Source organism: Ostrea edulis, chromosome 5 (assembly GCF_947568905.1).
Source record: "Ostrea edulis chromosome 5, xbOstEdul1.1, whole genome shotgun sequence".
Lineage (NCBI taxonomy): Eukaryota > Metazoa > Mollusca > Bivalvia > Ostreida > Ostreidae > Ostrea > Ostrea edulis.
Window position 1 is genome coordinate 22839440 of NC_079168.1, and position 27199 is coordinate 22866638.

At 33.8% G+C, this 27199-nt stretch overlaps 3 protein-coding genes across 4 annotated transcripts; 2 read left to right on the forward strand and 1 right to left on the reverse strand.

Annotated features, from left to right (window-relative positions):
• Positions 1-274: 274 nt before the first annotated feature.
• LOC125651267 (uncharacterized) lies at positions 275-6194 on the forward strand. The gene is made up of 3 exons (XM_056166023.1): positions 275-328; positions 4197-4485; positions 4600-6194. Exons 1-3 carry the CDS (start codon positions 275-277, stop codon positions 4890-4892), a joined length of 636 nt encoding a protein of 211 aa, XP_056021998.1. The 3' UTR covers positions 4893-6194.
• LOC125652087 (integrin beta-like protein C) lies at positions 6052-16079 on the reverse strand. Of its 2 annotated transcripts, XR_008802796.1 has the most exons (15): positions 15949-16079; positions 13969-14216; positions 13400-13540; positions 13129-13264; positions 12817-12966; positions 12552-12694; positions 12299-12460; positions 12054-12094; positions 11839-11958; positions 11335-11448; positions 11127-11240; positions 10739-10928; positions 9098-9152; positions 8946-8996; positions 6193-6249 (listed from the first exon to the last, which is right to left on the reverse strand). XR_008802796.1 is itself a non-coding variant. In XM_048881056.2 (14 exons), the coding sequence occupies exons 1-14, from the start codon at positions 16057-16059 to the stop codon at positions 6156-6158; spliced, it is 1815 nt and encodes a 604-aa protein (XP_048737013.1). In that variant the 5' UTR covers positions 16060-16079; the 3' UTR covers positions 6052-6155. The 2 variants fall into 2 exon arrangements, 1 of the variants encoding a protein (XP_048737013.1); XM_048881056.2 differs by lacking the exon at positions 9098-9152 and having other exon boundaries at positions 6052-6249.
• On the forward strand, positions 11157-25670 carry LOC125652098 (uncharacterized). The gene is made up of 5 exons (XM_048881071.2): positions 11157-11305; positions 21557-21702; positions 23086-23292; positions 23582-23836; positions 24211-25670. Exons 2-5 carry the CDS (start codon positions 21624-21626, stop codon positions 24378-24380), a joined length of 711 nt encoding a protein of 236 aa, XP_048737028.2. The 5' UTR covers positions 11157-11305; positions 21557-21623; the 3' UTR covers positions 24381-25670.
• The last annotated feature ends 1529 nt before the right edge of the window (positions 25671-27199 follow it).

Genomic DNA, 27199 nt, shown 5'->3' on the forward strand with positions numbered 1-27199 from the left:
GCAATATACAATCCATTTGCTGAATATTACTATTCATACATTGCATTCCTAGAAAATAAATATATTTCATGTTACTAGTGTTGGTAATTTGGATTAATTGTTTATCAACTTGTTTTTACCCCCAAATCGGACAATGCCATTTAAGTTAATGTCTACTGTGATTGTCTTTTCCAGTGATCTTGATGTCTGGTCATACATTCCAAAAACAAGGATGTTGTCATCTGTCTTCAGAATACTCCAGCTCATTTGGAACAATCGGACTCAAGATTACGCAATGGGCGAAAAAATCCGAGAATCTCGAGAGCAGTCAGCGGTCCCTCTGTTACTGGTATATGTCTATGGTCAATTCTACAACTGTTTTTCTGTCGATTCAGAGAAGGTTTCAGTTCTTTTTGAAGAATCTTATTCACATAATAATCAGCATTAATAGTTTTGCCGGCTGGAACAATGTGAAGTTTGGACAAACACTGAACTCCCATTGCACCCCATATCATAACTCTAGCGCTTGACTTGACACAGCTTACGTCTGGAACCTCATCTGACTGGGATCCCCCATACAACATCGTCCTGTCGGTTCGGAACATGAAACAACTATTTTGTAGATTCATCACTAAATATGTAGTTTTCCCAGTCTTCAGCCGTGAAATGCTTGTGATCACGAGAAAATTTCAATCTCTTTTGCCTTCGTGTTTTTGTTGTTGGTTTTTTTTTTTGTCAGAAGTTGATTTCTCGATCTTTTAAATGCCTTCCATTTTTTAACTTTTCGCAAATAATTATAAACAGTTACATGAGTTCTTAAGTTCCTTGCTGTATTTTCTTGTTGATTTTCCTCTTTTGTAGTTTATGTTCTCCATTTTTTCTTTACCACCCTCACCATTTTCGATAGCCGACCGGATCTCGGTTGATCGGTTAGTTGTTTATTTTGCTCTCGCCTTCGTCTCCACTTTGTTACCCATCGCTCACTTTTACATAGTTGCTTAGCCATATCCTTCACACTTAATCCTGCATCTAATAAAGCCAAAGCTTGAGCTCGTTCATTAATTGTGTCGACACTTGTACAGGACGTCTGCTTTTTCAATGAACTCGGCATATTTTTTTCATGACGTAATAGACATTGTGTTTACATCACTCCATAGTAACACAAAAGAGTGCACATAGGGATTTAATGGGGGAAAAATTCTAAAGTGTTACCAATAAAATTTGAAACAAAAATATTTCGTTTTTTTATTTAATTTTTTAATTTTACAAACGTAACGAATTTTCTTAACACCCTTTATCACTCTTATAACGCTGTTGAGATAAGCCTTTTCGCTTTATAAATCGCATTTGCACCTGCTGAAGGACTCATAAATGTACAAACGGCCTTCCAACCAAACACATGTTTGGATGCTTACTCCTTTTAGACACCTTATTTCACCTCGGGTGTGTCCAAATGTCCGTGTTTATCCGACTCTTACTTTTGCATCTTTAAAATAGGATTGATGACATTGATCACCGTTCGTTAACTTTTTCATAGAGGCTTTGTGAGTCTTCCGATACGATGTATCCTCTGCGTGATCGGGAGATAAACTATTCAGTATTTTTTCGTATCAACTATAACTGTTTTAAAAGCAATTATTTTGTTTTCAAAAGAATATTTAAACTTGACATTACACCACAAAATTTGTAATTGTAATTATTTTTTCTATATAATTTCCGCATAAGTAATAAAACTATGCAATGGTATTGACCGTGTGCGGTAGTGTAATGAATGTCGGTATCAATTTTCGATCCCGCTGCGAATTCAATGCCAAGACAATACACCTAGAAAATTGTCTGCTCCTTTGCCAAGCGCCCGTCAGCGGAAATTAAAGTCGGGGGGTCTTTCGCACATGATAGGGAGATCACGTTAGATCACGATAAATGATCCTCACTGCTACAGTCGTAAGCGCCATAAAGAGATCAACATTCGTAATGATCCTCACTGCTACAGTCATAAGCGCCATAAAGAGATCAACATTCGTAATGATCCTCACTGCTACAGTCGTAAGCGCCATAAAGAGATCAACATTCGTAATGATCCTCACTGCTACAGTCGTAAGCGCCATAAAGAGATCAACATTCGTAATGATCCTCACTGCTACAGTCGTAAGCGCCATAAAGAGATCAACATTCGTAATGATCCTCACTGCTACAGTCGTAAGCGCCGTAAAGAGATCAACATTCGTGGCACTTTACTTAAAGCTGGTGAGGTATCTTCATTAGTGAAGACATCAAACAGACACACAATGGTATTCACTGCCAATTTAATTGTATTCAACTTATTTTATTATGTCTCCTCCGAATTGTAGTTATATTAATATCTCTGATTTAACGTGGTAAAACATCAAAGTACTATTGACACTCAAATTTTGCCGTGGATATTTCATGCATTATATTATACTTTTGATGCTGGCACCTGAATTCCTGATTAAAAATAGCAGCTATCAATTCTACAATTATGATTAACTATATAAATTTAGAATGAGAAAGGTGCTCGATCTCATACATAGTATGAAGAGCAGGGAAAACAGCTGAAAATACATGGGATAAAATCAGGTGTCCAAGGAAAGTATCCCCTGTTGACCGGTATTACCTGCCGTGAGTCCTCTATCTTGATCCGGTGAACGGAATATATCATTACTTATTTTCCAATATATATGTACGAGAGAGAGAGAGAGAGAGAGAGAGAGAGAGAGAGAGAGAGAGAGAGAGAGAGATCTTAAATAGAGCATATCTGATCTCTTGTTCCTGTTGGTCAACCATGCCACCCACATTTTTGTGTTTTTGTAATAATATTCAATGCTCCATACCAAGTCTGAAAACCGACACACCGTATTCAGGAAAAGCGCGACACCCTTCCTTGATTGTTACCAATCATTGGTAATTATTGGTTTAATAAATAAATTAGAAATATAATGACACGGATACCCAACCATGAAGCTTGGACTTGGGGTGTACCAAGTTATTTGGTACACACACAAATCTTTTGTTCGAGGTGTGAAACATGTACAAATAAATTTTATCGAATAGATTTGTTCGAATTAATAGCACCGTCGATAGATGCCATACATTGTGAACGAGGTGATGTGAGTTGAAAATAATATATGCTAAGACTTTTTGGGGTTTTTTTATACCTAAGATACATTTTCATGAAAGATAGTCACGAGATACGAAAAGTCAAATAATTGGTTACGTACTCTTTATTTTTCAATCGTTATATAGGAGTAGAAATAAGTAGTTCGGGGAAATCGTAGAAATGTTATTATATCATACTATTTATGTACATGTATGCAAGGTGAAGATAACGAACAGTGATCAATCTCATAACTCCTACAAGCAATACAAAATAGATAGTTGGGCAAACACGGACCCCTGGACACACCAGAGGTGGGATCAGGTGCCCAGGAGGAGTAAGCATCCCCTGTCAACCGGTCACACCCGCCGTGAGCCCTATATCCTGATCAGGTAAACGGAGTTATCCGCAGTCAAAATCAGTGTGCCAAGAACGGCTTAACAATCGGTATGAAACACGTCAGACAGCATTTGACCCAATGCGAGGTTGTATTGTCGAACTAGATCGTTATAACGACCATAGAACTTGCGAAATGCTGACTTCAATCGAGACTGTTGAAATCCCTGCACCATCAATTTGTTTGTCAGTAGCTTACCTCGATTTAAAAACTGACTATACCCAGAACAAGCTCTTGCATATCGAATCAGTTGAGATATATAAGCACCATATGGAGGTGATAATGGAATATTGCTACACAAATATGGGAAGTTGACGATGAAGAAGCTGAAATCATCCCGTTTGACATACAGTTGAGTTGTCAGTTTGCTGTTAATGTCTACTTTCAATAAAATATCTAAGTATGAATCAGAAGTGGACGACTCTGTGGTGTCCTTTATTTCGAGCTCACAGGGATATATCAAATCGACATATGAATGAAAGCTATCATTGTTAATAGACAAAACGTCATCGATGTATCTAAAAGTCGAATTGAAGCGAGAGACTTTTTCTTCTCACGTAGAAGTTTTTGAATAAATTCTGCTTCATATGAATATAAAAACAGGTCAGCTAACAAAGGAGCACAATTCGTGCCCATGGGAATTCCAACAGACTATTAAGCCTGTTTTCAAAGGTTATATAAAATCGAATAATTGAAATTTAAAAGAACGTTCGATTTTATCTTTCAGGTTTAAATTGCTCCAAATGTGTAGATTTTCGGAACGTTAGAGTATTGAAAAACACGGTCCCTGGGTTTGATCTTGGTACTGTCCCGAAATTACCTTCTAATCCAAAGTGCGAGTCTGCAGTAAATGGATTACCGGTAGATGGTGTGGAATTGATTACCTGCCCTGAAAATTCATTACCATATGATGCCAAGGTGTACCGGTGTGTTGCATATAGTGGACAGTTAATTTGGTCTTCTGTCGTTAATTTTGGGAGCTCGTCAGGAGAAGGTAATATGATATATAAAATCTTAAAAATTATAATACATTGTATATCGCTCGAAAAGGTCTACATTTTACCAAACGTAATATTTCCATATTTCATTTTTATTCTACTATATTTAGTTGAAGTGAGTATTGATGGGACCTACAGAAGCTGCCTTCTTCAAAATGTTGAAGCGAGCAATTCTTGTGAGAATCAAAATTCTGAGCTTCCGAGTGATGATCCGTTTAGAGGCGTCGCCTTGAAAGGAGTACCAGTGGCTGTAAATTCCACCATCTTTAAAGGAAAGAAATGCGTATCAGATGAAGCAGGACGTTTTCCGCTGAATGGGAAGGACAATGGCAATGGAGCAATAGCTTTAAAACTGAATCTGAGTGTTTTCTTCAGTTTCCTTTCATTGACATATTTTATGTAGATGCAATAGAAGTTGGTCAAATGTTTTAACAAAAGAAAGGGATCTTGACACTCCCCGCAGATGCTAAAGACTTTCTACAGAACTGTTAATCTTGATATTCTCGATGTAACTCCAATTTTTGGTACAAAATCTAACTTCAAATTTTGTTGCATATTATTGTAACTATTAAAGCATCAATAGAGAAATACACATTACAGGAATTGTAGTTAATTCTTTATTATATATTACCCTGTCTTTGGTCGGAAGCTGTGTAAAACATGTGGGTTTTGAACATGGCATAAAGATTTTTCGTTTGTAAATTGTTTGATTATATCCAGTTATATCAATGTATTCTATCGCTGCTTTGCATTCTTTATCATAATGAATGAGATAAATCCAGAGCCTCACATATACGATTGTCACGTGCTTCCCGTGTATTTCTAAATATATGATAACTGTCTAGCAAGTTGACCCATTACTTCTATAATCTGTATTGGTAGATTGTTTGCTGACACTCAGTATACATATGTTATACTTTTTCATCTGTCAAAGTGTTACAAATTGTATTAAATTATTCACCCTTACTTCATGCATTTGTATGGATCAGAGGTTTTCCAACAATAATGGGTTTTTAAACAGTAAGAATTACAATTTTACTTGTTTCTCAACTGCGATCAACCAATGATTGCTCCGAAGAGGTGGTCTATCGAATAATGTTAGCTAATACAAGAGAGGGAGAGGAAAAAACAGTTAAATATTCTTAGTCGATGGCATTTTCCAAGTTAGGTGGAAAGTGCTTGTTCTTCAACAATTATTGACTTTTGATGAAGATGATAGATATCAATAGTCAAAAAATGTTATATCAAATGAGTTGAAGTTTGTAATTTTGTCTCCGGGAGTAAAACGAGGATATCAAACATATACAGAAGACATAATATCACCATGATGTTTATGATTTAAATGCAAAAAATTCATAATGATGAATGGCTTATAAGAACGACGTCACCATGACAAACGTCGTCAAAACGGTGAATAAATACATCGTTCTTCTCTCATGTAGAATTGCACAGTAAATATTTTATTTCCTTTGAAGGAGTTGTGTGTTGCGTTAGCTTTATAAATTATACAATCATTTGTGATAATGACTTCACATAACATTTAATGAAAATAACCAGTGATCGTGAATAACCAGGAATTATTTTCTGAATTGCATACCATTGCAACATGATATAGACTATATTTTTGTTGATTGACATTTGTGAAACTGTAATTTGAAATTAAATGCTACGTATTATTATTGAATAAAAATGATTTGATGGTGAATAGTTTTCTAGCTGGAGTTGGTCGCTTTGGTTGCTGAAATGATTGTGGAAGGTACCTGCAAAATCATAAACATTAAAGTGAAGGTTTAATCATTAACTGTAACTCCACACTCGCAGTTTTATCGGATAGAAGTATAAAATATGTATTTAGTTACATTCATTTGAGTTAAAATTAACAAATAATCAAATAAAATACATAGGTCATCACAATTTTTAAGATGTGAGAAGTATATAAACAGAATCATATATCACCGTCAGAAAATTGCAATTTTCCTTAAAGTGATATTATTGTAAATAATATGTTTTATGCATTTATATGTAACAATACACCGATACATTATTTTGCTGGCTTTGTGACGTAACAATGCACTAGTACATGTGTGACGTTAGATTATCTCTTGACGTAATAAATTACTGTATGACGTTATCAGTATATTGTTATTATCGTTAGACGTTTCACTTGTATTAAACGAATCATAAGAAAAGATAATCCTAAACCAAGTCTATGTACAATTTGATAAGAAAGTAGGATCTCCCTAATTGTTTATCTTGATATCTTCTTGTCATTAATAAATGACAGTTTTACAACTACAATAATTACTTGTTTGTTGAGATGAAAAATAACTAGCTGCGGGAAACATGTTTTAACTTCTAGATTTATCATATAGAAGGCATAAACAGTGTTATCAAAATTCCATACAAACTGGTTATGACGTTAAAGTAGCATTCATAACAATTTCATGAAACTGTATCTTCACAAAATTAAACAAAATGTCTGTAAGAAATAAAGGAAATCTATCGCATAATAGACTTGATAAAGAAATCAAAAGAAACAGAGTTATTGCCCTTGGATTCAATATTTTGAAACGTATCATTGATTATTCATCTATAACTTAAGACTTTTGAAACATTATATTTTTAACAAGAATGTTTACAATACCTATCGGAAAAGACTCCAAAAAAGTGTATGTTCCTATCATGCATAAATGAAAGGTGAAGATAACGAACAGTGATAAATATCATAACTCCTACAAGCAATACAAAATAGATAGTTGGGTAAACACGGACCAATGGACACACCAGAGGTGGGATCAGGTGCCTAGGAGGAGTAAGCATCCCCTGTGGACCGGTCACACCCGCCGTGAGCCATACATCCTGTTCAGGTAAACAGAGTTATCCGCAGTCAAAATCAGTGTACCAAGAACGGATTAACAATCGGTATGAAACACGTCAGACAACATTTGACCCAATGATAAGTTGTATTAACGAACTAGATCGTTATAACGACCATCGAATTTGCAAAATGCTGAATTCAAACGAGATTGTTGAAACCCCTGTATCATCAACTTGTTTGTCAGTAGCTTGCCTCGATCTAAAAACTGACTATACGCAGAACAAGCTCTTGCATATCGAATCAGTTGAGATATAAATCTATTTAAATCAATGATTTTGCAAAATCTGAAAACATCACAGGAGAGTGGAATTACTTTAATGATTAACAACGATGCTGATTGGATGAAAAATTCGTTTGATTTCTTAGTGAAAAAAATTCGTCCGGTGTTCATCTGCACTAAGCACCTGGGACTACTTTTCTCTGGAATGCGTCTTCCCTGTTCTATTTATAGAACGGAAATTTCCACACAAGTATTGTAAACGAAATGTATTAGTTCGATGTTGACAAAATAAACACAATCAACGATATGAATAAAATACAAATTATCTAAAGAAACAACACACTGTGACACATATATGCCTAGTGATGACGTGACAGAATAGTCAACTTGATGACGTAGCTTAGGACACTGATTGGTAGAATAAGACAGGTTGTAAACACGAGTTACAGGTATGTAGACCTATCGTCTGCTTTACGAGTTTGATAACATGATGGAGCATGCAGCAACTTTTGATCTGCGAGATATTAATAAAATTGAACTGCGTTATATGGGGCTTAGTCAAAGAGGGCAATTTTGATGAAGAGGTGTTGAGTTTTATACTTGATGTTGAAATGGAGCCGAGTCGCATTCCACCGTTCCTACGACACAACCGGTGTTCAACGTTTCCTCGAACGCAATGCAACATACATCCACTCACTACTTGTTCTCTTCCTTTATATCTAATGCAGCTTTTAACCATTGCACCTTTGATTTGGCGTATAATCCATTTAATTCTTCACAGTAAATCTAACTGGCCTGAACGCACAGCCAGTTTAGTTGTTGTTTTCATTGTTATGTATAGGTATTCCTACGCACCATTTCAAAAAAGTTAATTCAAGTCTTTTGATGAGAGAAACTATTTGTTTTTCTATTTCAAAAACATAATGAAATGATAAGAAATAAAACTTATAATTACTTATTTGATGCATGTATCAAACACAAAATTGAACAGAAAACTTTTTCATTAACACGTTACGCTTATTGATGAAGTTTTCCATCCAATTTTTCGTTTGATACATGCATCAAATAAAGAATTATAAGTTTCATTTCTTAAATCAGCTCAGAATTTAAGGTTAAAGATAAATTGTACAATGTCATTTTATGGTTGAATCATCGTAACCAACATTTGTATTCACAAATGTCCATAGATATTAGATATAAAATTTTGTTTGGTCGTGTATTTGAAAAGTGAAATCATACTACAGAAAATCATAGAACGAGTACTCCTTGCTTTGGCAAGATACATTCAGATGAAGTATTCGTTTTAATGTAATCATAGAGAAAAATAGACAAGAATAATTGGCAAATCCAGTACTTACACAACGTTTGCCTGGGAGTCAGGTTTACGAACATCCAAATAGTTTGACAACCTAGAATCAAAAGCAAAATATCCAACTATTATTAGTGTATACATGTACAATACCATTATATTTCTGATGTTTCTGCCTTTGATATCTCCTAATGAACGTACTGTAATTGGAAACAATGCCCGTATGAATCTTGATATAGTACGTCTACTTTATCGTCTGGGAATTGTGAGACAGAAATGAAAGTAGAATACAAATATAAGAAATACATTACATAAGTATTTGAAAATACACGAGTATATGAACTACAATGCTTTACGCCGGCATAGCTTTCATGAAACACTTACATGTTTCAAGAAGTACGCCGGCATAAAGCGTCGCATTTCATAACCATGTATTTTCAAAAAAGAAAATTTATTTTCTGTAAGGAATCATCGCATGTTTCCAAAACCCCCCAGAAAATTAATGTAATATTGCGATAATTAGCCACAATGCAGTTTTAAATTCATGCCCCATAAACAATTGCATCTGTAGGTAGAGAGTGACGTTGTACAGTGTTGTCATATGAAACCTTCTTTGATGAGCCGATAGTGAAATCATTGTTAGATATCTATAAAGAAACTTTAACATTTAGTCACCATTATATCATCATTCCGATGTGGATGTAATTCTCGATCCTTAACATCCAACTTTATATTGAAAACTAGAATGAAATCGGGTATTGCGAGTATCTGCCGTATGAACACTACTTGATAAGGTTATACCTTTAACATATTTTGTAATTGGCGTTGTGTTCACATGTATCCTAAATTGTGCAATAAACATTTTTTAATTAGAAAAATTATGATACATGTATCATCGTTGACAAACACTGTCATGAGTGCATTTCGGAAAGTAAAAACAAAATTACCAAATATCATATTTTAAGTAAAAATCACAATACATTAGATTTTCTTTAGCTATGAATCTGTTCTACACGTCATAAGTTAGTGGGAAAACAGCGTTATACTGTTTTTTGATGTTATAACTACATTTTCTAAAATAACTTCAACCACAGGTTGAAAGTATTGTTTAATTCAATTTAAAATGAAAACATCAAATGTGTAAATGGAAGTTCAATCAATTTCGATTTTGGATTCTTTTGTGAATCTCAAGTTAGTATGAATGGGAGCACAAGTATATTGTGTTATTAAGAGTTGATTTTTTACCCCCAAGATGCGAGTGCGTATTTTGTGACGAGCACCATAACATAATGCATATGAAGTCACTGTGCATACATGTAGCTTCTACATAACCATTTTCTCACACTTTATGCGGGTCTTTGTCCAACTGCTATTTGGAAAAGTACATCAACACAGACGACTACTTTTTGATGGCCAAGTACAAGTACTTGCACTGACAAAACAATACCCATATCTTTTTCCTTACATTTCCCAACCCTTTCCCTGACGGTTTGTACAGCCGTTAGAGATATCACACAACGTCAGTGCTCTTTAAAAGCCGTTAACGTAATAATTGCTTGCTTGATTATCGCTTAAATCCGTTTTATGAAATGGCCAACAGCCTTTCTAAAAATCTCGAGGTTGCGTATAACGCCACACAAAATGGCAAATCTCGACAGTGAAGATTTGAATTTCAAACTCGAGAACTACGCAAAATATTTCATTTAAAAACATTCAAATCACTTTTAGCATTAATTTTGCTTAAATAAATAAAATAACACAGCTGTGAATCTCTAGATATGTCCTTTAATTAAACAGACGAAGAATAGGGAGTGGATAGAGAAAAAGAGTGGGATATATTACCAGGAATGGTCTACATCCTTGTACTGTTTCTTATTCTTGCAGATTATGAAGATAATGATTGCTGTTGTAAGCGATAAAGCTGATACCACTGCTACCAGTTTAAACATGTTAAGCTTACAGATGTAATCATTAATCTGATCATAGCAATCAAACAAGAAAAAACATGGAGTCGTAGCGCATTCATTGATATCTGAAAAAAAAAACATATACATTGATAGTAAACCAAAATGATGATCACTTCGTTCAAACGTTGGAAATTTTCACATGAAATTCAAATTCCAATACACACAGCATAGTTCGTGGAAGCCATACAAATTCAGCCTTTAGATTTTATGATGTAATTTATTCTAAATTGTATGCTTCAATTTGGAAATCTCAACATACAAACCTATTTCACAGTTATATCCAGCGAAACCAGCAGCGCATGAACAGTGGTAGACATTGACTAAATCTAGACAGGAGCCTCCGTGAAGACAAGGAAAACTTGCACATTCGTTTATATCTACAAGTTCAAAGAGCAAAACATTGGTACAGTGCAGTTCTCCATATAAAGGACATCGAGGGAAGGTATGTTACATTCAGTACTATCATAATACCTGTGCCACAATTAACATCTGTAAATCCAGGTAAACAAGTACAGGTAAAGAGATCTACATAATCGGTACAGGTTCCGTTGTTCAGACATGGTTGACTTGCACATTCATCGATATCTAAAAAAGTAAATATATATCAAAGTACATGTGTAGAATAAAAATATACAAAAACACCCACTTTAAGTTTTGGGCATAGGGTGTGACTCAAAAGTAAGCGGTTCATAAAAGAGCATTGACAAAGTAAAATGAACCAATTGAATTGAGTGTTACAAGTGAAATTAAGTTTAAGGACACACTGCATTTATATAATCCCTCGATCAAACATAAGTGTGCTTGACAGTATGAAAGTTTACTTTTGACGCCATGATTTAGACTGAAACAAAGTGAATGGATTTCAATCACCACAGAATGATAAATACAGAAAATATTTCATATTCAGAAATAAATCTTTTGAACAATGACTTTATTTATGGTATCACACTGTTTTATCCAGGCGGTTTGGAATACCTGTCTGGCATACGTTGTCGGTGTACCCTGGTGCACAGCTACAGGTAAAGTTCTGTGTCAGTCCCTGTCGTATGCACGTTCCATTATTCAAACAAGGTTCAGCCACACAAGGACTTATGTCTGTTTAACATACATAGAATATCTAAATGAATGCGATATGTTTACAAATGTAAAGAGACAACTATCACAGTCTGGTACTTGTTCGTAGTACCTACCTGTAACTCGTATGACAACGCATCTTGAATCACTAGCTTTTCTGTAAAGGAATGCGCGGATCATAATATTTGTTCATCAAATTTTGTTACAGATTCATTAATGATTTCATGATTCATATAGTTCGTGAAGAAAATTACCTGTTGGCATAGATTAGAAAGAATAAAAGAAGCGTTAGTTGAAAATAATATTTATAAAGAACCGTTGTTAAATCACGATTAAGACAAATATAGTAAAGTAAGCCGACCCTATATTGTCCTCTGCTAAGGCACAAAGAATGTGAGACCCGATCTGTGCTGCGGTTGGCGTCCATGTTGTGTTGACGAAGACGACACCTGGGCGCCCTGGATACGGGAGTGGGGAAGTATACGTCATCCCTGCTGGTGACGTTATATCAACTCTTGCAATTCTGGATTCAACAGATTGAAATTTTAGAATTCCTATCAACAATTTTGATATTATATTGAATATAGTGGATAATCTAAATCAAAACTGCGTACGTTTGGTTGCTTGCAACATAAAAGTTAATGTGGGTAGTTTGTCCGGTCAAAGCATGGAAAATTGTGCCCTCTGGTGGAGTGTTATTAACAAAGATAGGCCGATCACTACATCCACCGCTTAAAGAGGTTGTCTGTACTAAAAACTGAAAGATAGCAAGGCAATGTTGTTGAACATCTAAATCATGATAAAAGAAATGATATTGTTCAAAATCCACTACTTGTGCATTTTGCACAATTAACATGATTGAAGGATAATAATATCTACCTGAATATTAACCGAAGCCATGGGATCTGATGGTGTATATATTGTTCCACCAACAGTAATATTTGATCGAGGAAAATCTTCTACAGTAATAGCTATGGCGTACATTCCATTCACCGTGTGGTTGGATGAAAATGTTATCGAACAGGTTTCCTAATCAAGGGCAAATTCATGCATATCAGAACAATTCGTTTTGAATTTCTTAGAGAAGAATTCAAATTCTAACGATCTCAATAAACATGATATATTAATTGAATACGTACAGCGTTCATTAAAATGAAATGGAAATATAACATATCAAGGACGTATATTTACACTGTCCAATGTGGCGTAAGGAAGAGCGGAGCATACAGATACACACTCCGATCCTGTCGACCAGCGACATCTTACAATATCGCCATTAGCATCCGCCACTGGGATTTGTAAAGTATTAACACATCCATACTGAAATCTGCAGATGTACAGAATTGTAAACTCAGTCATTACAATTTGGGACAGTTATTGATACACGGTAAAAATGTACAACAGAAAAATTGTAGAACAGTGATATTATATCATCAGCATTCGAGACTTATGTGCGTCTTACGTGTACATAGGTTTTCCTGTGGTAACAGGACTGCTGTTTGGTTGATTAATATCGCTCCTCGAGGCCAAATTTACTACTGTTCCAATTGACCAGGATGAAGATGACCCATAGTTCAAACTTATCCAACAACAGCCGGTAAATCTGTTTAAAGATTATGCTACCAATAACACATCGTGTTGCTACAGTATAATGACCAGCAGATAAAATGCGCGCCTTTTATTGTACATGAGCAGGTTCTAGAATATTAGACCTTTTGTATGGTGGCTGATTTGTGTCATTTGAAGTTTGTCGTCTCTTTATTATTTCCAGGCGAAAAGACGACTAAAGGAAAGATTAGCGACTTTACGCCTCGAAATTATGTCTTTTATTTTTTCCATTATTTTGGGAAGAAAAGTCGGTAATCTTCGTTTTATCATTTTTTCGCCCCCCCCCCTCCCCGAACCCCGAAAAGACAAGATGTAAAATAGCAAAAATCAGCCACCATACATTTGGATGTATGCAAATAAACAAAGTACAAGTGGAACAACAAAATGCGTATAAATATTGTTTTCAGTACTAGGCTGACTTACTCAACAACGAACGGACCTTCTCCCGGAAATGTATATGTAAATGTTCTCTCTCCTTGCTCCCAATTTTCAGTAATGCTTGCCCCTGTGCATATATAGTTCACGTTACTTAGATCTTGGGATACTGAATTGCAGCCAGACGTGCACTTCCAGAAGGAACTACTCATCCCTGTAACGAGGGAACCTATGAGTGCAGGGGTGCAACCCGGTCCCTGATTGTATACCCATCCCAGTTTGAATGAAAACAGCACCTGCAAAATTTTGAAATTTTCAAAAACATTCAAATCCGCGATACATTGAACACTTCCACCTGTATACTGACAAATGACAATTCTTCAAATTAGACAGGTAATCCGTAAGGCAATAAATGTAATATATTGTGCATTTTTATTGCTGTGTTGTCTTTTATCATTGTTAAACATCTCCTTTCCTTGTATTATTGTTGACCAAATCCACGAAATTGAGCAATGATGTTGTATAGTTTTCATTAAAGAACGTCGAATTGAGAGTGTTCAACAAATACAATGTACTTACCAACAAACTGAATGTGTACATTAATTAAAGATAGTTTCATCAAAAGTTAAACGCAATACCCGCTAAATGTGAATAAAATCAAAGCATATCGCTAATCGATATTTTATTCAATGCAAAAAATTCTTATCTGCGACGTAACAGTTTTGCCTTGACAAATTTTAATTTCGAATTTAAAAAAAAGCACCGCTAAGTTAGCATCCCCTCGCGACAGGAATATTTTAAACATGAGCATTATTTAGGCATAAATGTGAAATGAAGCCAAATTCGTTTGTAGAAAATCAAAATGGATTAGTCTATGCATGTTTACATATATATATATATATATATATATATATATATATATATATATATATATACCGGAATTCCTTACCGTCTTCTAAGGAAGACGACATATATGGTTGAAGAATTTTACACTCTTTGGACAATTCACTTTCTCTACTTTGTGATTGGGAGAAAATTCATGATGCGAAAATTCTAATTTATTTCATTGGTTGAAATTCTGTTTAACATAAGAGAGATAATTTGCTGATGATATAATTTACGCGTGACTTAACAATTTCACAAGATTTTCAATCTTAAAAAAAGAAAATATAAAAGAAAAAAATGCAATGTGTTGTGATCTTATTCATAGCAACTGTCAAAAATGTTTCTAAATAGAGATGGTCTTTTGCACGCAAACTCTAAAATTCTTCTCGAAAAAAAAATGGCAATGCTAAGTTATTTAGTATATTTTGTTTCTTGCTGCGTTTTGCAAAAAAACTTTTTTTTTGCGGTCAGAAGAAACTATGCTTCCTGTTTTTATTACAAACACCATGTCTACTTCAAGGTCATACTACAAAAGGTAGTATACAGGAGTTTCTAGCAGATGTTTTTAAAAAACTTTATCTTAAGAAGATATTTACCATTATAGTTCAACCTTTAATCATTTGGGAAACAATTATATTAGTTTACTGTATAAGGTTGTTCTTAAAGACGGCAAGCTTTGTTAAAAAGCTATACTTGTAATAATTTAATACTTAACCCTCGCCATTCTCATACTATTTTAATTTTACTTTCACTTTATCCGAAAGTCTGTATTGTTAACTCGTACATAAAATTCCAGTTTCTAAATGGTGTAATGACGCGGTTTTTAAAGCAATATTTCGCCATTTTACTTGCAAATAAATAGGGTTTGTCCTATTACAATGCCACAAAAGTATGCGAAGTTTGATAATCCTTAATGTAAGGGTTCTCTTTAAATTTTGCCCACAAGCTGTACATAACTGACACACCCACACAAATTAGCGATGCTAAATCCCCTTCACAACTATTTGCATGAGGGGATAAGAAAGAGTAAAGTATTCTACAAATGACAAATGACATCTATCTTTGAAAAAGAATTTGCAGTTTTTCCAATTGTCCTTATAGCTTCTGCGTTCGCACAAAAACAGCAACAACAAAACACGTTACCTCGAATCCGATTCCAGTTGGTTGCCAACTAATGGTGCCGCCTCTAAAATGACTAGCTTCTGTAAATGATGTAATCAGCAAAATGAAAAATATGTGAAGTTTGGCATTCATCGCTATAATTCTTTGGTGTGCGTCTCAATTTTCAAAATGATGAATATATCTTTATATAGTGAAACTATTCTAAAAGCAACCAATAAGATTTTTATGAGAACCAGAAATACGCCCGAATACCACTTCCTGATAATGTAGCATGTTCTTAAATCAAGAAAAGAAATTTCCCACAGATATAAATGTGCCAAAGAAATGGACTTGAGTGAAAACTACATTGTACTTACTGCACTGTGTCGTCAGTATACCATATGTAATACGTGTTTAAAATATATATCAGTCAAATGGTTCAATTGGTGTTCTCGATTATTGCATGTACAAGGAAGTTTGAACATAACCTACGCCTTTATTATCAATCCACAGTTCCACTTCATACAAGGAAACACAAATAATTGATGAAATATTGTTTTGACGATAGTTTGGAAAACCATGAATCATTTATTATTCCATTTTGGAAAAGATTATTTAAAGATAACTACTACAAATGTAGTTTTGTCTCAACTGTATATTAATACAATAAAGATGAGAAGCCTGCAGTTAATAATTTCAAATAAAAACATTTATAATGCTTCCAATAATACACATATACATGCATCTTAATCGCTATATCTTAATTAATGGATTTTTATATACACAAAAATACTGCATTTGATTTTAGAGACATATTTGCTTGTTGACATTTGTAATGAATTACATTCCTACTTTCCTAACACGTGATATACAGTACACAATATCCTAGCACAATAACAATGTTTTTATCAAATTAAATTAAAAATGAAGATAACAAGGTGTGTTCAATCTCATAAATCCTATAAACAACAAGCATAGTCCTCTACCGGTCGCAAAAATTACTGGGCCGCAACAATATGCAAAGTTCATTATGTAGGTAATGGTAAAGGGAGAAATGGGGGACCAGGATAGGAATGGTTTGACATTAACTATCATTCAGGTACAAAGATTAAACCACGAAAAAAGAAAAATTTATACTTAGATTTAAGTCTTTAAACTAGACAATGAACTCTGAAATGTAAGTGATCAGGAATGATTTCGTTACATTGCTGTATTACTATGCTAGAAGGTTTAATGAGGGTAGTACTCTTATCTACAGAAAAAAGAAACCTGAATGAAAAGTGAAGATAACGAATAGTGACGTAAACTAATAATTCATCTTATTTTCATAAGTCCAAGGACCATAACTAAGTGAAAAATCAACGGACCGATACGAAATTTGATTTTGATCTGTAACTCGTTATGGCAAAGCAATGTACTAAACATGAAATAAATATCTGCAAGAACAGAGAAAAAAGTGCGGAAAACTTATTTGACAGAGACGGACTGACGGAGTGTAAACTTAAAATCTTCTTCCACTTTGTTGGTAGGGTACTAATGATCAACGGACCGAGACGAAATTCGAACTTTATCTGTAACTTGTTATGGCAAAGCAATGCACCATATATCAAATAAATATCTGCAAGAACAGAGAAAACGTGCGGAAAACTGATCTGACGGACAAACGGATGGACGGAGTGCAAACTTAAAGTCCCTTTCGACTTCGTCGGTAGGGGACTAATAGAAAACATTAAGAACAGGATAAACACCTGAGCACACCAGATGAGGGATTATGTGCTTATGAGGAGTATAAATCCACTGTTGATCGATCACACCCACTGTGAGCCATATATCCTGATCAGGTAAACGAAGTAATTCGTAGTCAAAATTAGCATGGAAAGAATGGTCTAACAATTAGTATGAAACTCGACCTAATGACTGGTTATATTTGTAAATCAGATTATTAAACCGACCATAGAATTCCCAATATGCTGACTTTAAACGAGAATGTTGTGTTTCCTGTAACATCAACTTATTTGTCAGTAGCCTGCCTTGATTGAAAGGTTTTATCATACGTAGAGCATTATTATAGTGAATCTAAGCAGTTGGAAAACATAAACACCACATAGAGATAGTAGTGGAATATTGATATATATATATATATATATATATATATATATATATATATATATATATGAAATGTTGACTGTGGAGAAGCTGAAGTTATCCCGTTTGTCATGAAGTTGAGTTGTTACTTTGCAATCAACATGCAAGGTGACGATAACGAACAATGATCAATCTCATAATTCCTATGACAAACAAGTTGATGGTACAGGGATTTCAACAGTCTCGATTGAAGTCAGCATTTCGCAAATTCTATGGTCGTTATAACGATCTAGTTCGTCAATACAACCTCGCATTGGGTCAAATGCTGTCTGACGTGTTTCATACCGATTGTTAAGCCGTTCTTGGCACACTGATTTTGACTGCAGATAACTCCGTTTACCTGAATGATAATAATCACTAAAAAAATATTTTTAAAACGTGATAATAGGATTTTCTTCTTTTCATTTTAACAAATATGCCGCTCATTGTTATTTTTATATCATATGACGTCATAGTAGACTTATGATACGAATTAGCAATTTTACGCCACAACAGTAGTCAGCAATAATCTGATAGGCCTAGTGTTTTGAACAATGAATTCTATATCAACACAATATTCATTAAAATATCTATAAAATAATTTTCAATAATATAGTCTATCCTTTAATTTAGACATGCATACGAATTTAATGCGCATTATTTTACTTCGCATTAAATATTACGTCCATGTGAACGCTATTTAATTCGAATTAATTTACTGCGCATTAGTTTACTCCGCATCAAATTTAATGCGAAGTAAAATTTAATGTGCATTCGTGTGAACGAGACATAAGTAAACATCTAGTGACCGGTTTATTAAATATTCATAAATATATGTTTCTGTTTACACCTCACTTTAACTCCATATACTGCGACGAAGCTACATCTGTAATAACTTAACGGATACTACGTACAAAAAATCAGTTCATGTATGGAATGATCTTGAGAAATGAGTATTTAAATCAAGGAGGAATTTGAAGTATTTGCTAATGGGGTATTCTGATGTAGGTTTGAAATACACATGTACTTGTTGAACAATGATGTTAAATTGTATCCCTGTGTTCCCTATGTCGCTGCTAAGTATTAAGAAAATCAACTTGAAACCATTGAAGTAGGTATTTCTATAAATATTTTAGTGGTTACATAAGATACTATTACAGTAGAAATTGTTTTAAAAAATTCTAACTTAAGTACAAGGTAAGATAGTGCGTTTTGAAGTAGATTCTTTTAAACATTTCATCATCGTAAAGTATTACCTTGGCTTTAAAAACTTCCTGACGTAGTTTAAGTGTTTTATTATTTCATAATGGCACTAAAGGTGTTGATTAAGTCAGCCAAAGTTCTCCTTTAGATACTTATAAATTGTACCATAAGGATTCACGTGTTAAACATGACGTTTAAATTTTGATACACTTTTTATACCAACATTACGATACTTAAAAGTTAATTTCAGAGATGGATAATGTTATCCCATAATTCTTTAAATATTCTTATTTTCCTCTGCTAAAAACGTCAACAAAAAGTCGTGTATGAAACATGAAGGTAACCCTCGAAATCTAAGCGTGATTGAATAATTTTCTTTTCTTCTTTAATTTGTTTCACATTACTGATAATTTATGATAGTACTATATATTTAAAGTTCCTAACATCAGTACTAAATTCATAAACATAAGTTTTGGTGTTTTTATCGGTATGAAATACATGTAGTAACGGCTTAACATTTTGTTGTTATTTTAAATTAAGTTTATATGGAGAAAACATATTTTTTCCTGGGAATCGTCAACGCGTTTTATGAACTATTGTTTTTTCAAAAATAAAATTTATTTTTCAAAAGAATTCATGATAGTAATTAGTGAGTCTTTACGTAATGTGTGATTGCATTAATTTCATTGAAAAAACGTATATCCAAGGAAAGTGGTTGCACCCATTTATGCCGCTAAAGAATGTCAAAATCGCACATCTATACTTATAAATCTTCAATTTTTGCCAATAAACTCCGAAACGCTTACTCCAGAGTTACTGCTTGTACCTTTAATATTGTTTCATATGTGAAGTCCGTAAGCCATATTAGAAGCTTACTTGATTAATAAATATCGCAAAATTAATTAATTAAATACCTACATTCATTTTCGACAAACTACCCTGAAATAGCAAAAATGAAAATAAAGTGGCGGATCTAAGCCAGTTTTTTTCCCTATTCTATTTAATGACAACTTAACACAATACGATATGAAGTTGATCCGTTATTTATGCGTAATTTTAATCTTATAGAAGAAATAAGTTTTGATAATAGTGAATAAATAAAATACGTCTGTTTGTTTCTTCAATCGGTGATTGGAGTCTTGAACAGTCTTAAGGAAATTTCCAGAACAAAGCGAGGCAACGTCATACCAATGGCACATTCTCGGGTCTTTTCAGCAAGCCGAGGAAATGCGGTTGGTTTAACAACATGATCAGCATAAAATTGTGTAGGTGTTCAGTGTTAGTTATACTTATAAAAGTTTTAACTAGGTACATCTTTATCATTTTATGAAGATTTATTATTATTTTATTCATATATCTCATTCAACAAAGGACACCAACCCCTCCCGAGACCAACGTTCTGACACATCGATGAATGTTTATAAAAATACAATGTTTATCTTATAGAAGTCAAAGTCACTGTTATGACTTTTTGAAATAATTTTTAACAGTTACTGATATGTACAAACACATGGATAAACACAAGTGTTTTTTTTTAAATTTTGGTTAAACATGTTTTGTGATGACACAAATCTTGAAAGTAAGTAATAAGTCAAAAACTGTCCTATATGTCAGATATCCAATGGTCTGGGACTGTTCTGGGAAGTTTGCGCCTTATAACTTAAATTTTTTACTAAAATTAGGTTGTACACTACCTGACAATGTCCAAGAAATCAGGACACTGTTTACATCATAGCAGTTTTTCTGTTTGTCATTCATATAGTGCATTACGTTTTCAATTATTGATTTGACGAGAAGCAACAATGTGTATTCATAATTTTGCCCTTAAATTGTCGCAATTGGCAAAAACTACCATTGTAAAAACATTCGCAATACTGAGTTTCAAATATCAAAGTTATGAACGACCGTTCAATTTGTCTTTGGTCGACTATTCGGCATGACGGATTACGATTGAACTCGTAAAATCATTATCTAATTTTCAGTAGGGAGAAAATTATTTATGTTACATAAAAAAAATTAATTTGGAGCTCCAAGAGACTTCCAGATAATCAAGTTTTATTTACTGTATATGATAATATCAATGAACACTACATAACTAATGCACGCAATTTTTACAAAAACATTCTTAAATTCATTTGAATTAAAGATATCGTTCTTTTAATTCATGTGCGCAACAATTCAAACTCGCATTAGAGAGTCCTTCCTGTATGCAATATCATTTGATTCTGATTTCCCACGGGGTTTCATCTAGTCTATATATGCCATGTTCCTCAGAAGCAGTCACATAGAACTCTTAACTATGAAGCATGTGGTTATATTACAGACTGCATTCCATAGATTGGAATTGAAGAAGAAAATCGATCACAAACTATAAACGGAGACGATCGACAATGATATATACAAGAACACGGTCGACACTACAATGGCAGATGCATTTTCTGTGGATGCTACTGAGCTCTTACTGCATAAGTGAGTATCGGTGGTGAAAACTTAATTGGTACGCTTTCAAGAACTTAGTATACAAAGCTTGTAGGGTAACTTGTGTTTGGTCGTTTTGGATGTTGGCTTACAATGCATATCAATGGATAATGTGGAGGATGGAACATCAGGAATAACTGAAATGAAGAATAAGTAAAAGCTGTACTCATTTTGTTTACAGGTATTAGCGTAAGTTATTTAAAACAATTCAACGCGGAAAGATTGCACTTCAATGCTAGTACATGATGTACTATTGTTAGACCTTATGAATTAATATACAAAGGAATACACATTCTAAAAATCAATAGAGCTCCGAGAACAGACCTTTTCATATCTGATCTGTGTGAATGAAAAATAAAGCTCATTTGCATTTACATTAAGTACTTTAAAAAAGTAATAATGATCGCGTTTTCGTGTATGTTGCAGGATAACCTCCGAGGTCGAGAAATGCTGTTTTGAAATATAAAAGCGGAAGCTTTTATATTTCAAAAACGTTTTGAGACTGAGGAGATTATCATGCAACATACACGAAAACAAGAACTTTATTCCTATTCTACTACGACTCAGAAATATACAGCCGATCGTTTTCCTATATAGTTACGAATTGGGTAACTGTGACGTCATGGCAGTTCCTGAAGCGGCCTATTCTAAATCTATTTTGAAAAAAAATTCAAGTATTTAGTTTGATGTTACCAGATTATATCAGTTGCTTTGAATACAGTTCAAGAAAAACTTGTCAGTACATCGCTATGTTTACATGTGTATCGCTCTCGAAATGCAGACGATTGGTTTATACTGAATGACAAATGTTCTTCACTCAATTAAGAATTTGATTTACAACATATATTGATTGATTTTTATTTTTATAAAATTGAATTATCAGTCATCGAATTAAAAATTCATTGTTGCATCAGAAAAACTCGTAAGTACAAGCGAGATGTGTATCAATTTTCTCATAATCAGTTAATACGACAGGGGACGCTTACTCCTCCTAGACACACGATCCCAGCTCTAGTGTGTCCAGGGGTCCGTGTTTGCCCAACTATCTATTTTGTATTGCTTATATGAGTTATGAGATTGATCATTGTTCGTTATCGTTATTTCGTAGAATAATGACTACCGTGTTCCTTTGATCTTTGCGATAACCGTGGTACAAGTGCAGTTACTGATAATTTCCGTCGGTATACAAATGCAATTTCAAAGTGACAAAATGCAAGAAGTAGAAAATTCACAGCAAACGAATGCACATTACAGTTGAAAAGTTTAGAAAGTGTTATTTTCAGAAAAGAATTTAAAGTTTGGTATTTAATCGACCACCACATTTTCATAGCCATAAATTTACTCGTTAGCCATATTAGTATTTCTCTCATACAGGTCTTCGCTGTCCAAAATGTCTCCATATGGAGTCAAGAGATTTCTATGCATCCTTAGTAAAGTTGCCATCTAATCCAAACTGTACTAATGGAACATATGTAAAGTTATCAGAAGATATGAAAAATACATGTCCGGAAGTGTCAGAGAATGACAAAGTGTACATGTGTGGATTGATGAAAGGGAACCTGACAGCAAATATTAAACTTTGTAAGTAATGTTTTTTGTAGAAACAAAAACCATCTATTGCTTACTTTTTTTAAAATATACCAATGGTAATTTACTAAAGCCGTAACAGCTCTAAACCTAAATAAGTACCCAACACAATGTCGTGATAAAACACCAATAAGATATTTGATGAAAATGACACACCACAAACTATTTTACAACCAGATGATAAGATACTAGTATTGTATATCAATTGATAATAAATGTATGTAACGAGATGTCTTATTGGGTAATTCATGTAATGCACTGAACGTGTAACTTTCATTCAAAGTATCTATAGTTGGAAGTTTTGTGACGGTGAAGGGTTCAGTAGTCTTCCGTAACTGTGTGTTTATGGAGAGGGACGTGGTCTCCGTAGGATGCCAGGGAAACATCACCAAACCAATGGAGAAAGCTCTTCTAAAGCAGCTAGGTCCCAGTATCCCGGATGTGACTGTATCGACATTTCTTGGTACCTCTTGTCTTTTTTACCCCTCTATTGGTACCCAGGTAACATCGTCAACGGAAGGAAACATTGCAACAACAGGTATTCGTTAAGGATCGGTATATGTAACGAGATAAGTCCGTGGAATATGTTCTAGCAGACACTACTATACGAAATACTCACACATTTTATACATTTCCGACATCCCGTCACACCTGGGTCTAGTCTACCTTTTTTCTTTACTTTTAAATTCCGGACACAATATATCAAAACATTTTTATCTTTCGTTTGATCAAATCAGAAAATATTCTACATTTTTTAATCTTTCTAAATACGAATTAGATACATTAAGATAATTAAGTTTCATAAATTAAATACGAGGTTTTCAGATTATTGAATCCCAACATCATTGTTTCAAAATCAAAATAGTAAGTGAATGAGGAAATCTAAAAGGAATGTTGGGTTTTTTTTCCCAGGGCAAAATGGAGAAGGGAGTGAAGCAGATGGGATCACATCGTCGACGACGTCTTTATTGAATATAACGAAAGAGTTAACTTCTGCAACAGAGATATATTGCTCACAATTCAAAATAATTTTGCATCTACTTTTAATTCATACATGTGTACATAAACTCATTACACTGTAAATGTAAGGCAAACTAGATGCTGTCATCAGACAGTGACACCCGCATGTACAGTGTAGGTGCTTTCCTCTAAATATACTCTCCTTCGTACCGGGATAATTAGCGAAAAGATCACAATAGTTATTCTATAATTTACAAAAACATACATGTATCAAATTGAGCATAAAGTGTTCAGGTGAGCATATGGCCCATGGACCTCTATTCTAATTTCAAATAATAAAATCATTACCAGTCTGAACGAAGCATAAATTATTAGCTACCAATGGTATATTAGCATTCGCAGGATTGCCTTATACTCGGGTACACAGTAATCGGTAAGGCCCATGGGCCTCTTGTTGAAGAAAAACATCGTTTTTCGGCCCATAACTGGTCCCAATGATGAACATGAAATTTCTAACTCCTTATCGCATATTTCTACTACTTCAAATGGGAAAGGAGTTCTGGGAACATGGAACTTTGTAGAAAAACGTCGTTTGAAAACCCTAGTTGGCCCAAAGATGAAAATGAAAATTTCAAAACCTTATTGCGCATCCACAGGACACAACAAATCAAAGTCTTAAAGATGATTTGGCTACTGGGTAAAATGCAAGATGAGTTCGAATAAGAAGGAAGTATGACAGATGGACGGACAGAAAGGAAAACAGTAATATATCCAAAATCGTATTTTAGGAAATGCGGGCATAACCACAATTATGGACAGAAATGAAAAGGAACTATAGAATTTCTTACTACTACATGTAGTATCATATCGCGGTTTTCTCCAAAATGCTTCAGCTTAAGACAGTGGTGACATCGGTATGAAAGATTTTGTGATTATATCTCGAAAACAATTAAGATACACATATTGACATAGAGAAAAGCACTTTTGAAACTCGTTTGTATCTGTTAAATAAAGTTTTACGTGCACAATTTCTCAGACACCACACTTGCGCAGAAGGCTTAATTGAACTTATCGATCACTTTTATCGTCGTCAGTATGTACCTACAATGTACATGTATACCTGTCTGGAGACAGATTTTCACATTTTCGTCTTTCCTAAAACCTCAGTTCTAATTCAAATAGGCTGGATCCAATAATTCAAATTGGATATGGCATCCCAAGTAGGAGACTTACCCAATTAGGATATGCATGTGTGAAAACTCTCATTTGGAATATTCAATATTGAAAACACATTTACCCAATAATTCATGATTCCGATTGTGTAAAAAGATTTTCATTTTTCCACTGTATCAAGATGTCACCAATGATCTTTTACATTACGTAAATAAAATGATATTCTACATCTCTTAAAACTGTTTGTGGTATCGGTGTATCCTTAAATTATTTTGTATGACTTCTCTGACAACTTGGAAATTTTCAGCGTTTTTCACAGAAGAAATTCGAATACTCACTGGTCTGTTGTACAGGTAGATTTCTTGGAAGTGGCGTTCAGCTTTTTAACTATCATCTTGTCTACAAAAACCCGTTTTACATGTATGTTTGACCGTCGGTTCACTTCGTGAAGTACGTACATAAGAGCAAATACGCGCTTCATGAACTGAAGCGTCGCAGTTCATGCTCTCATGTATTTTCAAAAGCGAAATTTATTTTAATCTCTATATTTTACTTGTATTTATATCGGAATTATCAGCCGTTAAAATAGTCGTATTAGTTTACAGTATATACATCAAGATCTATGTACGTGTAAAACTTATACAGTACCAATAGTCGTATTAATTTACAGTATATACATCAAGATCTATGTACGTGTAAAACTTATACAGTACCAATAGTCGTATTAATTTACAGTATATACATCAAGATCTATGTACGTGTAAAACTTATACAGTACCAATAGTCCTATTAATTTACAGTATATACATCAAGATCTACATGTATGTACGTGTAAAACTTATACGGTACCAATAGTCGTATCAATTTACAGTATATACATCAAGATCTATGTACGTGAAAAACTTATACGGTACCAATAGTCGTATTAATTTACAGTATATACACCAAGATCTATGTACGTGTAAAACTTATACGGTACCAATAGTCGTATTAATTTACAGTATATACATCAAGATAGATGTACGAGTAAAACTTATACGGTACCAATAGTCGTATTAATTTACAGTATATACATCAAGATCTATGTAGGTGTAAAACTTATACGGTACCAATAGTCGTATTAATTTACAGTATATACATCAAGATCTATGTACGTGTAAAACTTATACAGTACCAATAGTCCTATTAATTTACAGTATATACACCAAGATCTATGTACGTGTAAAACCTATACGGTACCAATAGTCGTATTAATTTACAGTATATACATCAAGATCTATGTACGTGTAAAACTTATACGGTACCAATAGTCGTATTAATTTACAGTATATACACCAAGACCTATGTACGTGTAAAACTTATACAGTACCAATAGTCGTATTAATTTACAGTATATACATCAAGATCTATGTACGTGTAAAACGTATACAGTACCAATTTACAGTATATACATCAAGATCTATGCACGTGTAAAACTTATACAGTACTAATTTACAGTATATACATCAAGATCTATGTACATGTAAAACTTATACAGTACCATTTAATAGTCGTATTAATTTACAGTATATACATCAAGATCTATGTAGGTGTAAAACTTATACAGTACCAATAGTCGTATTAATTTACAGTATATACATCAAGATCTATGTACGTGTAAAACTTATACGGTACCAATAGTCATATTAATTTACAGTATATACATCAAGATCTATGTACGTGTAAAACTTATAAAGTACCAATTTACAGTATATACATCAAGATCTAT

Excerpts from the sequence above, each read along its gene's own strand:
- LOC125651267 (XM_056166023.1), top strand. The coding sequence starts at position 275 with ATGGGCGAAAAAATCCGAGAATCTCGAGAGCAGTCAGCGGTCCCTCTG. Across the intron at positions 329-4,196 it reads CAGCGGTCCCTCTGTTACTG|AACGTTCGATTTTATCTTTC; the intron begins GTATATGTCTAT and ends GAAATTTAAAAG. Across the intron at positions 4,486-4,599 it reads TGGGAGCTCGTCAGGAGAAG|TTGAAGTGAGTATTGATGGG; the intron begins GTAATATGATAT and ends TACTATATTTAG.
- LOC125652087 (XM_048881056.2), bottom strand. The coding sequence starts at position 16,059 with ATGAATGCCAAACTTCACATATTTTTCATTTTGCTGATTACATCATTT. Across the intron at positions 11,959-12,053 it reads CGTTGTCATACGAGTTACAG|ACATAAGTCCTTGTGTGGCT; the intron begins GTAGGTACTACG and ends TATGTTAAACAG. Across the intron at positions 6,250-8,945 it reads GACTCCCAGGCAAACGTTGT|GTACCTTCCACAATCATTTC; the intron begins GTAAGTACTGGA and ends ATGATTTTGCAG.
- LOC125652098 (XM_048881071.2), top strand. The coding sequence starts at position 21,624 with ATGATATATACAAGAACACGGTCGACACTACAATGGCAGATGCATTTT. Across the intron at positions 23,293-23,581 it reads GACAGCAAATATTAAACTTT|TATCTATAGTTGGAAGTTTT; the intron begins GTAAGTAATGTT and ends TTTCATTCAAAG. Across the intron at positions 23,837-24,210 it reads AGGAAACATTGCAACAACAG|GGCAAAATGGAGAAGGGAGT; the intron begins GTATTCGTTAAG and ends TTTTTTTCCCAG.